Here is a 16,120-nt window from a genome sequence, read left to right on the forward strand (position 1 = left end):
GGAACTACAGAGATATTAAGGTGGAACTACAGAGATATTAAGGTGGAACTATAGAGATATTAAGGAGAGACTACAGAGATATTAAGGTGGAACTACAGAGATATTAAGGAGACACTACAGAGATATTAAGGTGGAACTACAGAGATATTACGGAGACACTACAGAGATATTAATGTGGAACTACAGAGATATTAAGGTGGAACTACAGAGATATTAATGTGGAACTATGGAGATGTTAAGGAGACACTACAGAGATATTAATGTGGAACTACAGAGATATTAATGTGGAACTACAGAGATATTAAGGTGGAACTACAGAGATATTAAGGTGGAACTACAGAGATATTAATGTGGAACTATGGAGATGTTAAGGAGACACTACAGAGATATTAATGTGGAACTACAGAGATATTAATGTGGAACTACAGAGATATTAAGGAGAGACTACAGAGATATTAAGGTGGAACTACAGAGATATTAAGGAGAGACTACAGAGATATTAAGGTGGAACTACAGAGATATTAAGGAGACACTACAGAGATATTAAGGTGGAACTACAGAGATTTTAAGGTGGAACTACAGAGATATTAAGGAGACACTACAGAGATATTAATGTGGAATTACAGAGATATTAATGTGGAGCTGCAAAGATAATAATGTGAAAATACTGAGATATTAAAGAAACACTACAGAAATATTAAGGAGTCACTACTGAGATGCTGAGGAAACTCTACTGACATATGAAAGAGGTCTAATTTGAGTTTTACTGGACTGCAGCTAGCATTCTGGACAGTGTTAGTGCTGTTTCCTGGCAGTAACCAAAGACTTCCAGAATGTAAACACACAGTGTTGAAGAACAGTACCATAAACGGCTTTAAATACAGAGAGGCTTCAATAACACACACTCTACACGGGCTCTGCTTTCATTTCACCTCCATACACACTTGATGTCCAAACATGTGGCCGCCCTTCAGTACTGAGTGACCTCAGTTTTATGCTGCGCACAATGTGGACACAGGGTGTATAATCTCCATAGAACATCTGCAAAGGAAAGTAATTCCCTGGAGCAACTGCACATGAACCTAAGGGTATACAGCCTCTGCTGAACTGTATTGTCGCTGTAAAGTGTCAAGAGTCATCGTCTGTCTGAGAGCCCCATGTGGATCCCCTCTCTGCTGTGTTACAGTGTCACTGTTTGAAGCCGTTGCGTGTCTGAGAGCCCCATCGGGTTCCCCTCGTTTCTGCGCCTAAGCTCTGTAAAGTGTACAGAGGCGTTGTGTGTCTGAGTGTCCCTTGGGTCCCCCTCCGCCGCTGCGTTACAGTGGGCGGGGCCGGAGCTAGGGTATTTTCTCCGGTGTTTTCTCTCTATAGCACAATGTGACAGAAGCTGAGTCTTTCCCAGCCGCATCAGAGCGTCGAGAACCGAGTGCAGTGTCGGGTTTATAGATATTCAACGGTTCCTTTATTCAGAGAGAGAGAGAGAGAGAGGAAAGATGGGGAGAGTGGAGGGCGGAATGAAATGCGTTAAATACCTGCTCTTTATTTTTAACTTCATCTTCTGGGTGAGTGATTTTATCCACAATAATCCACAATAATGCATCACATATGCGTGCATTAAACCTGCTCAATCAAGGACCTTTATTGGTTTGCAGTAATGCATGGAGAAATGCTGTTCAGTGTGCTGCTGCTGATGTCATCTCAGTATGTTTTCAACTGGAGTATCCGACGGTTAATTATGTCAATTTGATCAAAGGCAGTGCTAGTATTTGTTTGTTTCTGATCTTAAAGTATTATAATGTATAGAAGTGATTACATAAACATTAACTAGAGGGTATCACTCTTCATTTCTTCACCAAAATACTGACACACACCAGCTACAGCCGTTTACTCCTACATACGGTTACAGCACTGAAATACTAACACACACCAGCTACAGCCATTTACTCCTACATACAGTTACAGCACTGAAATACTGACACACACCAGCTACAGCCGTTTACTTCTACATATAGTTACATCACCGAAATACTGACACACACCAGCTACAGTCATTTACTCCTACATACGGTTACAGCACCAAAATACTGACGCACACCAGCTACAGCTGTTTACTCCTACATACAGTTACAGCACCGAAATATTGACGTACACCAGCTACAGCCATTTACTCCTACATACAGTTACAGCACCGAAATACTGACGCACACCAGCTACAGCTGTTTACTCCTACATACAGTTACAGCACCGAAATACTGACACACACCAGCTACAGTCATTTACTCCTACATACGGTTACAGCACCGAAATACTGACGCACACCAGCTACAGCTGTTTACTCCTACATACAGTTACAGCACCGAAATACTGACGCACACCAGCTACAGCTGTTTACTCCTACATACAGTTACAGCACCGAAATATTGACATACACCAGCTACAGCCATTTACTCCTACATACAGTTACAGCACCGAAATACTGACGCACACCAGCTACAGCTGTTTACTCCTACATACAGTTACAGCACCGAAATACTGACACACACCAGCTACAGCCATTTACTCCTACATAAAGTTACAGCACTGAAATAATGACACACACCAGCTACAGCCATTTACTCCTACATACAGTTACAGCACCGAAATACTGACACACACCAGCTACAGCCGTTTACTCCTACATACAGTTACAGCACCGAAATACTGACGCACACCAGCTACAGCCGTTTACTCCTACATACAGTTGTGCATACAATCTAAAGTAGTTACACATAATTAAACACATTTACACAAAGCTGTGTGCCTAAGGGCGGCACGGTGGCGCAGCAGGTAGTGTTGCAGTCACACATCTCCAGGGGCCTGGAGGTTGTGTGTCCTCCCCGTGTCCACGTGGGTTTCCTCTGGGTGCTTCGGTTTCCTCCCACAGTCCAAAAAACACACGTTGGTAGGTGGATTGGCAACTCAGAAGTGTCCGTAGGTGAGAGTGTGTGTGTGAGTGAGTGTGTGTGTCTGTGAAGGACTGGCGCCCCCTTCAGGGTGTATTCCTGCCTTGTGCCCAATGATTCCAGGTAGGCTCTGGACCCACCGCGACCCTGAACTGGATAAGGGTCACAGATAATGGATGGATGGATGGATGTGTGCCTAAGTCTAGCTTTTCTCGTATTTAAAGCAGTTTTTATATTTATATATTTACAGATTTTAAAGGATATTAAATGCAGTTTTTTGCTGTAGAGCTCTGTATTAAGTGCAGGGGAGCTCTCTTTGCTCTGAGACTGTGTTTACAGCAGAATGTGGAAAGGCTAACGGCCCCAAATCACATTTTCCATGAAGGAAAAACCCTCCCCTTTCCTCCTGTGTGTGTGTATGTGTGTGTGTGTGTGTTTTACTACATTCCCTGCTCAAAAATGTTCCAACCTTGTAGGAAAATGGCCCTGAATGGCAGCTTTTCTGAAGAAGACAAAAACCCTTTTCTTTTCTAATGTAAGTGAATGTAAATATCCCTGTATTTTGAAATATCTTTATTGGTCTCTTCTTCATTAAAGGTTCACACAGTGTGAAGAGCAGATGCTGGGTACAAACAGTGTAGAAAAATAGAACCATTTATTTTTTGTTTTTTATTATTATTATTGTCACCCTGTGAAGGACTAGCGCCCCCTCCAGGGTGTGTTCCCACCTTGCGCCCAGTGATTCTGGATAGACTCTGGACCCACCACGACCCTGAACTGGATAAGAGTTACAGACTATGAATGAATGAATGGATGGATGAATGGATTATTATTATTATTATTATAAATCTTAGAGACTTGTAAATACTTACAGATTTATAAAGTGTAAAATGTCATGACAAATTGAAACTGAATTTTTTATGGATGTGTGGCAGCAGGTTACTACCCCAAGTAGGTCCCCACAATGTAAACATTGCAGTTTAGAATAAGGGTTAGGTTAGTAACAGTTATGGTCAGAATTAGGGTTAAATTCCAGGTCAGGTTTAGGTTTAGAGTAAGGTTAGGTGTAGCGTAGCAGTAGGTGCAGTGAGTGTCAGATTAAGGGGTTTCATGACTTAGGGCCCAAGTCAGAAAACGGGATAAAACGAGGCGTTCTGATTCTGCTCCGCTTCTGACGTCAAGTGTAGACACTTTAGAATGGCCCCGCCCCCTCATAAGTAAGGACACCCTTCCCAGAAGTCAGAATGCCAACAAAAGTCAAGATGCTTCCAGAAGTCAGGACGTCTTGTACGAGTAAGCTTGCCTCCAGAGCTCTTGAGCAGTCCGGGCCTGGAGGGGTCACTGTTGTGTTAGCAGCCTGAGGGCGGCCTACACTTTATTAAATATGGAAATAGAGTGAGAGCTGTGTCGCTGTGTGTGTTTACAGTGAGAATCAGAGCAGTGACGTCATGCTCACAGAGAGAGAGAGGGAGAGTGAGTGAGAGAGAGAGAGAGAGAGGGAGAGGGAGTGAGAGAGAGAGAGAGAGAGAGAGAGAGAGAGAGAGAGAGAGAGAGAGAGAGAGAGATGAAGAAAGATGGGGAAGGTAGGAAGAGAGCAAGGGAGAGAGAAGGGAAGAGAGAGAGTGAGAGACTGAATCACATGTTTGTTTTAAAGAGACAGTTGGCGTGATCCTGACCCAGACACACACACACACACATAGAGCGTTCGCTGTGTGTGGAGGTGGGTGTTGGAGCGCGGTGGTGGTCAGTTAGGAGGAAGGTGGGTGATTCCATGTTCAATAGCAGTCCAATACCTTTCCCCTCTGATCAAACCGGACCACTGCCATCTCCGCCATGCCACGCCCTGCACACACACACACACACACACAGAGGGAGAGGGGGAGGACTAATACTGAACTGAACCCTGGACACCTCTGAACAACGTGCACAGTGTCACAGAACCATCCCCAATTCCTATTGACCCCGTCCTGAACACCCACCCTCTCCACAGCCCCCTGACCGTCAGAGCCTGCAGATCCACTGGAGCGGGTCTGGGTCAGGACTCGGATGGGTCAGCCACTGGACATGGGCTCAAGTCTCTGCCGTGGAAACCTGCGCAGACGGCTGTGATAATCACATAGAACCACACAGAACCTACAGAACCACACCAAAACACATAGAACCACACAGAACCTACGGAACCACATCAAAACACATAGAATCACACAGAACCACACCAAAACACGTAGAACAACACAGAACCATCATAACCACACAGATCCACACAGGACCAACAGAACACCACAGAATCAACATAAGCTTCAGAGAAATCACTAGTGTATTAGTGTCAGTGAAATCACACACACACACACACACACAGTGGACCCTGGCCGCCCTGGCACCACCTTAGCAACCACCTGGGACACAACCACATGACCAACACATCCCACGGTAATCCCTTAGCACTGCAGTGGTACAGCTCCACTGCCCTGGTGCCGCCGGGGTGTTCCAGGGCTCTGGTGATTTAAGGCGGACACTTGGAAGGCTGTGGATATTCGGAATGGAGCCAGAGAACGTTCTGGATGTTCCACAGTTTTACGGAGTTTCCAGCAGCGAGATTTCTCGGAGACGGAGGGAGGAGCTCAGGCAGGAGGAACCGGAGCGTGAATATTCTGGAGATTTATCCTTTATTTATAGACTACACCAGTCAGCCACAAGATTAAAGCACTGTCCGTATATAAACGCTACAGACGTGCAGACGTGTGTGAGGCTGTGATCAGAGTGCAACCTTTTATTGAGGGACAGGGGGACACCCTGCTGCAGCGCGTCTCCTGCACTAAGACACCGTGTGGACACCTGCCTGAGCTGTCAGTTATTAATCAGGGGTGTGTCTCTACTCCCCACGGAAGGCTTTAGATGCAGTGAAACATGGCTGTGATTATTTTTATTGCATTCAGCCACAAAGTGATCTTAGGCTTGTGCATTTTACCAGTCCTTTGGATATTAAACAGGGTTTGAACCAATCTGATCATCCTTCAGAGCTTTGATGAGGCTGAGGACTGAGAGAATGACGTGCAGATGTTTCAGGACACAGCAGACGCATCTTACACTGAACCTGTGCTGCACTGAGGAATAACGGGTGTCTCAGTCTGTCTCTGGACATTATTAAGATAAAAGCTGCTCTGTGTCCCGTGTGAGAGATAATGGAAGTCTGTCTCATAATTTGTGGCCATCAGTAGGAAAGTCTCTGTTTACACACACACACACACACACACACACACACACACTCACACACACACACACTCACAGAGGGAGAGCTGGGATTTCTGAGAAAAGAGAAAATAAACATCAGCGCTGTTCAAATAAAAGTTGATGTCAAGGCTGAAAAATGATAAAAACGGCCATAAAATGTAGAAGTTCCTTCAATTTAATAAACATTTCCTCAGTTTAACAAAGTGACCCCAGAATATGCCTCATTCCATTCGATTTACTGGAGGGAACCACTTGTTATTGAGGGAATGAGTTAACAGTGATGACCCTGCTGATAAAAGTTGTGTTTTATTTAACGTAAAAAGAAATACACCTTTTCAGTTTAATTAATTCTTTGCATATTTCAGAGGCTTTGTGCAAAACCCCAGCACTTTATTAGAAATATTACAATAAAGATTTAGCTCCACATTTACACCTGGATACCATAGCAGCCACCAGAGCTGTTACCATAGCGACCACATAGCAACAGTTTATTAGCTACCTGGAATACCATACCATCAAAACAGTTATCATACTGACCACTTAGCAGCACTTTAGCAACCACCAGAGCAGTTACCATAGCAATTACTTAGCAACACTTTAGCAAACACCAGAGCCGTTAGCTTTTTTAGCAGAACAGTTTTAGCATCCACCTAAATACCATGTTTAGTTACACTTGTTTAGATTTACACCTGGATACCATAGCAACCACCAGAGCAGTTACCATAGCAACCACTTAGTAACACTTTAGCAACCACTAAAGCATTTACAATAGAAATCATTTACCAGCACTTTTTATTAGCCATCAGGGATACTGTAGCAACCATCAGTACAATTACCATAACAACCAATTAGAAACAGTTTTTAGCAATCACCAGGGATAAATACTTTATAATTCATGATGTAAGTCTGTGTAGTATAGTATTTAAGTTATAAAAATATGTATAAACAGAGCGGCATAGTCGTGCAGCAGGAAGGGTCTCTGTTACAGCTCCAGAGTCCTGGAGGTTGTGGGTTCGAGTCCCGCTCCGGGTGACTGTCTGTGAGGATTGTGGTGTGTTCTCCCTGTGTCCACGTGGGTTTCCTCCGGGTGACTGTCTGTGAGGAGTGTGGTGTGTTCTCCCTGTGTCCGTAGGTGTGAGTGTGTATCGCTGTGTGAAGGACTGGCGCCCCCTTCAGGGTGTGTTCCTGCCTTACACCTAGTATGTCTGGGTAGACTCCGGACCCACCGCTACCCTGAATTGGATAAGGGTTACAGACAATGAATGAATATATGTATAAACAGTTTTTAAAACAAGAATTTACTTGAGCGTTAATAAACTCTGATGAGAACGTGGCCTGTAAGGGGGTGAGGTCTGAGCATGTCTGATGACCTCCTACTGTAACGTTACACATGAAGCGTGAGGTACGATACTCTGCAGATACAAAGTCTTCGGAGTATCTGATTCTCCTCCACACAGCAGGGAACTGTGTGTTCTACAGAGACAGAGTTTCTCATCAATCTTCTCTAATGAGGTTAGAGGGTAATGGTGTTAGCGTGTGGATCACAGCTTTAATGGACAGGAAGACATTAGACATTAGAGCGTATCTCTGTTTCCTGGGCTCCCTGCAGCTGAGCGCGGGAGTTTACTGACACCGCAGGCTGCTTCAGTGTTTGTGTGGATATATTTCACAGAGAAATTTAGGAGTAACATAATCTACACTGTTTCATGCACAGACACACATTATTTACCGAATTTAGCACAGAAAACACACACTGTCCTGTGCAGGAGTGGCGCGGCGTAGGACGGAGTGTCCTGGTGTGTCCTGGTGTGAGAGTTTCTTGTGTATAATTTTCCTCTGCTTTCTTCTGAAATGACTGTGTTCTTCATCAGGGTTTGGTTTAATTGTTTCTGTCTGAACTGCTTTATTGACGCTGTGGAAATTTCCTCAGCATTGGAGCATTTTACAGAGACATAAAAATCCACCATAAACTTAAAAGAGCTCAGAACTTTCCACACTTGCAAAAAGCACCTGTCCCTGTTCAAAAGAGAGCTTTGAATCTTATCTGGCTTTACTTTCAAGACTTTCAGTTATTTATTTAATATTCAGTTCATCGTTAAAAGTGCAACTCCTCAATGAGATCAGTGGGAGACATAACTGAGATCTTCACTCAGTCTAACAGGACATATTTCCTAGAATTTTTCTCTCAAGGAGAAACTTTGAGCAGCAGGAGACACAAGCTACCCACTCTACCACGTCTGATCTCAGTTTAGGACGTGAGTAGACTCGGTGCCACAGGTTTGTGAGTGGAGTTCTCTCAGCTGCTCCACAGTCCATGGTCACCATCGTCGGATTCTCCTCTTCATGACGATCACAGGAGACAGATCTGGACGCAGGCCGCTCACACACAATGTGTCTACAAAGACACGCTGATGGAGCACACACAGAAAGAGGCCTGGCCCCATCCTGCTGAAACAACCATGGACTTCCTGAAAAATACGTCATTCTGAAGGCAACATGTGTCTCTCTAAAATCCCAGTGTTCCACATCAGAGGAACCTTCTCACAGACATTTCTCACTCTGGCTGTGGGACTGTGTTCAGTGACCAACTCTATTCATCACAGTATGGTGAGGGTTTTGTCCCCTTTCTGAGTGGAGGCCACGCCCCCCTCTCTAAGTGGTGACTGCACCTCCTCTCTGTGTGGTGACCACGCCCCATCTAATTGGTGACCACACACCTCTCTGTGTGGTGACGATGCCCCCTCTCTGTGTGGAAGCCACGCCCACTCTCTGAGCAGAAGCCACGCCCCCTCTTCTCTGCAGAGACTGGCCCTTTGGTGGACGCTCCTTTTAACTCTTTGACATTCTCCTGTTTACAGTGGACTCTTCTAAACGAGGAACTGGAACATTCTATAAACTCTCCGTCTCCACTTTTCTGGAGCGAGCTGCAGGCGTCAGATTCTAAATGTGTTGATATTTACAGAGTACATTTCAGTTCAGAGACAGCACTGGAGTCTGTTCTCTGTGTTTAGTCGTTAAATAAAGCTTCAGGAGAATGAACACAGTCCTGATTTTACTGCAGTTCACACAGTAGCTCACTCTCCTGGAGAATGGGTTGTTATTATGAATCACTGTTTGCTAAGGTATCCCTGGTGGTTTTTAGGTGGTGTGTAATGTATTACCAGTTGGTTGCTAAGATGTTGCTAAGGTGGTTGCTAGGGTAAATCTGGACATTTTGCAGGTATGGTGTTTGAAATGTTCTGAGTGTCTCTGTTTGTGCTGGTTGTTGTTTTGATGGACAGTGGCGGTGCGGCTGATGGCAGTGACACCGACTAAACACACAGCCGTTTTATTGTGTTGTGGTTTAAGAGCTTTTAAGGCAGCAGAGGCAGATGGGAAGGAGTAGGGCCCCAGAGGTGATGATGTCATGAGGATGATGTCACACACAGATGGCGGGGTTGGGGAGGGGGGGTGATAATAATGGCTGTGTCATTAAAGCGGCAGTTTGTCCTCAATCCTTTAATAATACACAGATTTAGAGCTCAGTACAGCGCAGTATTTAACCGTGTACAATCAAATCACCACAATGTGGCCTTTCAGCAGAGAACTGCTGCAGCCTGTAGCTGGTTTATTCAAGGCACTCTGAGGAGAGGTGTTAGTCATGTTACATTTTATTTGTCACAATTTCTTATCTGTAATTGTGCAATTTTCAGGACTGTGATGTCACAACCATGGACATTATTTGCATATGCATTTGCCTGGGTTTGCTGAAATGATTGTTTTTATATATATATATATAAATACAAAAGTATTTCATATTTTGAATTCAGTTTCTTTTTGACAGTAGCATGTAATAATATTTATTTTTCTTCTTCTTCTTCTTAATAATAATATGAAATGAAAAAGTAGAAGAAGAAAGATTTGATTTATGTGTAGGAGTTTTTATCAAGATTGTTGTCAATTGTTTATACCTTTAATTCTCTCATATAGAAACAGTAATAGAAGTGGTGAATGGATTATTATATGGATGTTCTCAACATAAAAAAATATATATATCACACCTATGGACACTTTTGAGTCGCCAATCCACCTACCAACGTGTGTTTTTGGAGCGTGGGAGGAAACCGGAGCACCCGGAGGAAACCCACACAGACACAGAGAGAACACACCACACTCCTCACAGACAGTCACCCGGAGGAAACCCACGCAGACACAGAGAGAACACACCACACTCTTCACAGACAGTCACCCGGAGGAAACCCACGCAGACACAGAGAGAACACACCACACTCCTCACAGACAGTCACCCGGAGGAAACCCACACAGACACAGAGAGAACACACCACACTCCTCACAGACAGTCACCCGGAGGAAACCCACGCAGACACAGAGAGAACACACCACACTCCTCACAGACAGTCACCCGGAGGAAACCCACACAGACTCAGGGAGAACACACCACACTCCTCACAGACAGTCACCCGGAGCGGGACTTGAACCCACAACCTCCAGGACCCTGGTTCTGTGACAGAGACACTACCTGCTGCTCCATTGTGACACCCCCTGTGTGTTTATATCATATATTTAATGATAGTGAGTTATGTGTTTATGAAGATTTTTATGGAGTAATAAAAAATATGTAGCACTTAGAAAGAGTTACTGAAGTGGTGAATGGATTATCATGTCCATAAGAATAACATATAATAATAATAATGCTATGTTGCAGCTGATGGGGTCTCTGGTGCTGGCGGTGGGGTTGTGGCTGCGGTTGGAGCAGGACACCGTGGCTCTGCTCGGTAACGAAGGCGCTCCAGAAAACTTCTTCATCGGTGAGTAACCGGGCTCTTAAAATACTTTTAATATTTAATACAGACCTCCCCATATCCACAGCCCCATCTGGTTTCTCTGGTGTGAGTTGGAGTGGTGAGTTTGATCCAGAACTAATCCCCAACACCAGCCGCTGACCCTCACTGATGATGATGAGGCTGAACTCCATCTGATCCTCACAGCTATGTTCCAGCCTTCTCACAGAGACGAGTGCAGTTCAGTGCCCTCAGGAGAGACACTGGTGCGCCGGATCTGGTCAACGGTCTGAATACACACACACACACACACACACACACACACTCAGTACACATGCATACACACACACACACACCCATTCAGTACACACACAAACACACTCAGTAAACCCATTCAGTACACACACACACACTCAGTACACACACACACACGCACACACACACTCAGTACACACACACACACGCACACACACACTCAGTACACACACACACACACACACACTCAGTACAAACACACACACTCAGTACACACACACACACACACTCAGTACAAACACACACACACACTCAGTACAAACACACACACACACACTCAGTACACACACACACACACACACACTCAGTACAAACACACACACTCAGTACACACACACACACACACACTCAGTACAAACACACACACACACACACTCAGTACACACACACAGTTAACACTCCTACAATAGCACTTGCCAAAGTCTGCAACAATAAATGACATATTAATGTCAATTATTAAAATATATAACGTATAATACTTTACATTTTTGAGTTCATTTTCACTGCCTCTAAAGTGACTGACCTCATTTAAAATTAAAGAGTTTTATTGTAAAAATAAGCCATATTACAGTGATCATAATTCCACCTGTAAAAGCAGTAAACAGGAAAGCGTCCGGAGGGAGGACTCTCACTCACTGATGACTATATGTTGGTGTTGTTAGAGTACTTTAAAGTTAAAGTATGGTTTGAGTTCTGTTTGTTTTGAAAACCACAGTTTCCTGTTTTTAACCGAGAGCTGTGTCGACATCCCGGGTCTCAGAGGTGTGAAATTACTGAGAACAGATCACACAGTGATAAAGAGAGAGAGAGGAGGGGCAGAGCAGGGTGACAGAGGGAAGGACTGGAGAGTAAAGCTTGATAATATATTACAGAAATGATGCAGGAGATCAGTGTTCTCCTGGGGGTTTGTGGAATTAAGATCGCAGTGAAATGGCAGAGTGAGCTTTACAGGAAACACTCTCACCAGCAGAGAGGAGGCTCTCACCGCTGTGGGGCTTTTAGGGCGTTAGTCTCACTGTGTTTAGTCACTACCGCAAATGCCAAACAGTCCTTATCTCTCAGAGTTATTACTGTTATTATTATTATTACTAACCCATCTCCAAAACGTTTCAGACGCTGTGCAAAATGTAAATAAGAACAAAATTTATGAACTGAGAAAGTTTATAGTTTGTAGCAAAATATTTGCTCATTCTAATTCTAAACCAAACCCATGCCAGCGACACAATGCAGAATCTGTGCCAGTGTGGAGTTTCCAACTGTGTTCCTCAGCTCCTCTTTAACAGCACTCAGTGAGCGTTAGGGAACTGAGGAGACAAGTCGCTGTCATTCTGAAAGTAAACGGTTTTCTGATTCACACTCGTTACAGGATTTCAGCTGCTCCACGACTCGGGGCTCCATTACAGTGATTGTGTTTCATAAAGCCCCAGGTGTTCTCAGTGAGGGATGGGTCTGGACGAGTTTAGCTGCCGGACTCTTTTACTAAGGAGCCGTGGTGTTGTAATCCATGCAGAACGCGGACTGGCCTCGTCTCACTGAAATAAACAAGGCCTTCCCTGAAAAAGACGTTGTCTGGACGGCAGCGTGCCGCTCCAAACCCTGTAGATATCCTTTAGCATTAACGGTGCCTTCACAGATGTGACAGTCCCCAACGCCCTGGGCACTACCCCTGGGGTACTAACACACCCCCCTCACCATTACGGACGCTGGCTTTGAACTGTGTTTATAACAAGCCCATGTCCATCTCCTCTTTAGCGGAGTAGCAGTGTCCGTGATTAACTCCACACAGAGTTTCAGACTGTGATTGTGTCAGACACAGGACACTTCTCCACTCCCCCTCAGTGCGTCTGAAATGAGCTGGGGCCCAGAGAAGGCGGCGTTTCTGGACCCTGTTTATATCTGGGTTCTTCTCTGTGTCTGTGAGGTTTAGCTTGTGTTTGTGGAGGTGGTGATGAACTGTGTTCAGAGACAGTGGGTTTGGGGAGTATTCCTGACTCATGCAGTGATTTCCTACAGAAACCTGTCTGTGTTTAATTCAGTGCGGTCTGAGGGTTAGAAGACCACAGTCAGACACTGGTTTGAACCTTGTCTCTTTCCTATAGAGGTTTCTCCATTTTATAATGACTTTATGGGCTGTAGATGATGAAATCCTCTTGGGTCTTTCCCTCTTTAACACCAGGAAAACACCCAGTCATGGCACTCAGCTGTTGACATTTTTAAAATTTTTTTAACGTTGCTGGCACCAAACTCAATAGAGGCAAATATTGTTTATGGACAAATAAAAATATTACCTTTCTCATTTTTAAATTTGAAATATTATCTTTCTAAAAGTGTATATTAAATATAGAGTCTAAATTATTCACAAATCACTGAATTCTGTTTCAATTTACTCTTTGTACAGCGTCACAACTATTACACAGTAAGGTCTCTATAACGGGGGATCAATGGATCATTCTCATCACTTTACTCCAAACGTCATGAAACATTTTTTAGTGCAAGTTTTCAAAGCTGTCTCCTCTGGTCGTCAAGAAGAGGAGAATCCGACGGTGGTGGCCATGGAGTGTCAGAAAGCTCAATGCTTATGTCCCACTCTCACAACCTCAGCAATTAGTATCCTCAGTTCCCGAATGATTATGATTGAAAGAGTAATTAAAGAAAAGGTGATGTGACCCCCTGGTTAACACGCTTCTGTCACATTATTTTCTGAGTTTGCTTCAGGCCTCAATTTTAAATGTATTAATAATTAACAAACAGAATTCATCATATGAAACACTGGAAATATTTTCTTTGAAATAAATGTATGAGTGAATTAAAATATTACAGATTTCCGTTTTTAGAAAGTGACCAGGCTTTTCCGGAGTTTATATTTCTGTGGTTCAGTTTGTAGCGGCTAAAACCATTCTTTGATGATGTCACTCTTGTTCCCTGAAAGTGTCTGACCACTCAGAGTCATTAAATATCCACCTACAGTCCAGACTCAAAATACCACTCTATTTTTAACCACGGAGGGTGATTTCAGCCCACGCCAGCCTCGGACCGACCGTCTGAACAGCTGAGAGAGAGCAGGAGGAGCTGGGGTTACTGCATGTGTGTGTCCTTTAAAGGAGCATTCAGTCCTTTTTCACTTACCTTGCCACCACATACCATCTCAGCCACCTAGTATACCATAGCAACCACCTAATGTATCATAGCCACGACTACCAACAACCTACTATACCATAGCAACCACCTAATGTATCATAGCCACGACTACCAACAACCTAGTATACCATAGCAACCACCTAATGTATCATAGCCACCAACTACCAACAACCTACTATACCATAGCAACCACCTAATGTATCATAGCCACGACTACCAACAACCTAGTATACCATAGCCACTGCTTTGCACAGACCTAGTTTACCATAACAATGGCCTACCAACCACCTAAGATACCATAGGAACTGCCTAGCAACCATCAAAGCTACAATAGAAACCACTTAGGACACCATAGCAACTACCTAGGATACCATAGTAACCACCAAGGAAATTGTAGTAACCAGCAAGATTAACATAGTAACCACCTAGCAACCATCTAAGATATCTTAGCAGCTGCCTAGTAACCACCAAGGATACCATAGCAACCACCTAACAACCACTTAGGACACCATAGCAACTACCTGGGATGCCATAGCAATCACATAACAAGCAAACACCTGGGATACTTAGAGATCTGTGTGAATCCGGTCGGAGTAAATTTCTCTGAGAGAGGCAGGATGTATGGATCAGTGGGCAGAACTGGGCGGGGCTTAAATTATTACGTACCCCCAATTAAAGTAGAGTTGCATAGAGTGGGTGGGGGCAGGGCTCATATCAGTACATATTCAGTAACAGTGAAGTATACACAAACACACGGAGACTGCTGTCTTTCCCACACATGCACACACTCTTGTAACAGTTGTTCCCTGGTTGCCATAGCAACCATGTAAATGTTATCTGCTGGTAGCAGGTCGTGTGGGGAAGTCTGGCAAACACACACACACACACACAGTGTTATTGTAAAGGGTTTAGAGGATGTTTTACACAGCCATAAGTTTGTGGACACTGGTTCTCCGGCATTCTTCGTGAGCCAAGGGGTGTTCCTCTCCTCACTTCAGGGACAGCCTCTGTCCTTCACTCTCTCTCTTTCTCTCTCTCTCTCTCTCTTTCTCTTTCACTCTCTCTCTTTGTCTATCTCTCACACACCGTCTCTGTTCTCATTTTCTCTCTTTCACTCTCTCTCTCTCTCTTTATCTCTCTCTGTCACTCTCCCTTCCCCCTCTCTATCTCTCTCTCCCTTTCATTCTCTCTCTCTTTCACTCTCCCTTCCCCTCTCTCTCTCTCTCTTTCACTCTCTCTCTCTGTCTATCTCTCTCACACACCGTCTCTGTTCTCATTTTCTCTCTGTCTCCTTCTCTATTTGATTCTCTCGCTCTCTCTCTCTGAGGAAGGAAGGATGATGTAAAGATAAAGTCTGGGTCGATGGAGGTTAATTACATCATTGTTGCTTCATTCTAAACAGGAGTTCCTGTTTACCTTCTAATCATTTATATTCCTACACTGCCATCTTCTGGCGGACCTGTGGAATTAAACTTTTCTGGTGGACAGGGGACACAGTGGTGGACAGTGCTCTCAACATAGCAACCACTTGGAACATTTTAGAAACAACCTAGTAATAAACTATCAACCACTCGGAAAATGTGAGCACCCTCATGGGCTGAGCGCCCCCTGGAGGACGGGTTTAGAATAAAAAACGTGTTTATCAACTTAGATTAACCTCTCTCTCTCTCTCTCTCTCTCTCTCTCTCTCTCTCTCTCTCTCTCTCTCTCTCT

At 44.2% G+C, this 16,120-nt stretch overlaps 1 protein-coding gene across 1 annotated transcript in view; it reads left to right on the top strand.

The window, feature by feature from the left end:
* Nucleotides 1–1,330: 1,330 nt before the first annotated feature.
* tspan2b (tetraspanin 2b) overlaps nt 1,331–16,120 on the top strand; it is a 22,628-nt gene continuing 7,838 nt past the window's right edge. The window contains exons 1-2 of the mRNA XM_066671228.1: nt 1,331–1,562; nt 10,879–10,981. Of these exons, the coding sequence (XP_066527325.1) occupies nt 1,494–1,562; nt 10,879–10,981 (172 nt within the window). The 5' untranslated portion in view covers nt 1,331–1,493. The remainder of the gene's footprint in view (nt 1,563–10,878; nt 10,982–16,120) is intronic.

This window comes from Hoplias malabaricus, chromosome 5 (assembly GCF_029633855.1).
Source record: "Hoplias malabaricus isolate fHopMal1 chromosome 5, fHopMal1.hap1, whole genome shotgun sequence".
Lineage (NCBI taxonomy): Eukaryota > Metazoa > Chordata > Actinopteri > Characiformes > Erythrinidae > Hoplias > Hoplias malabaricus.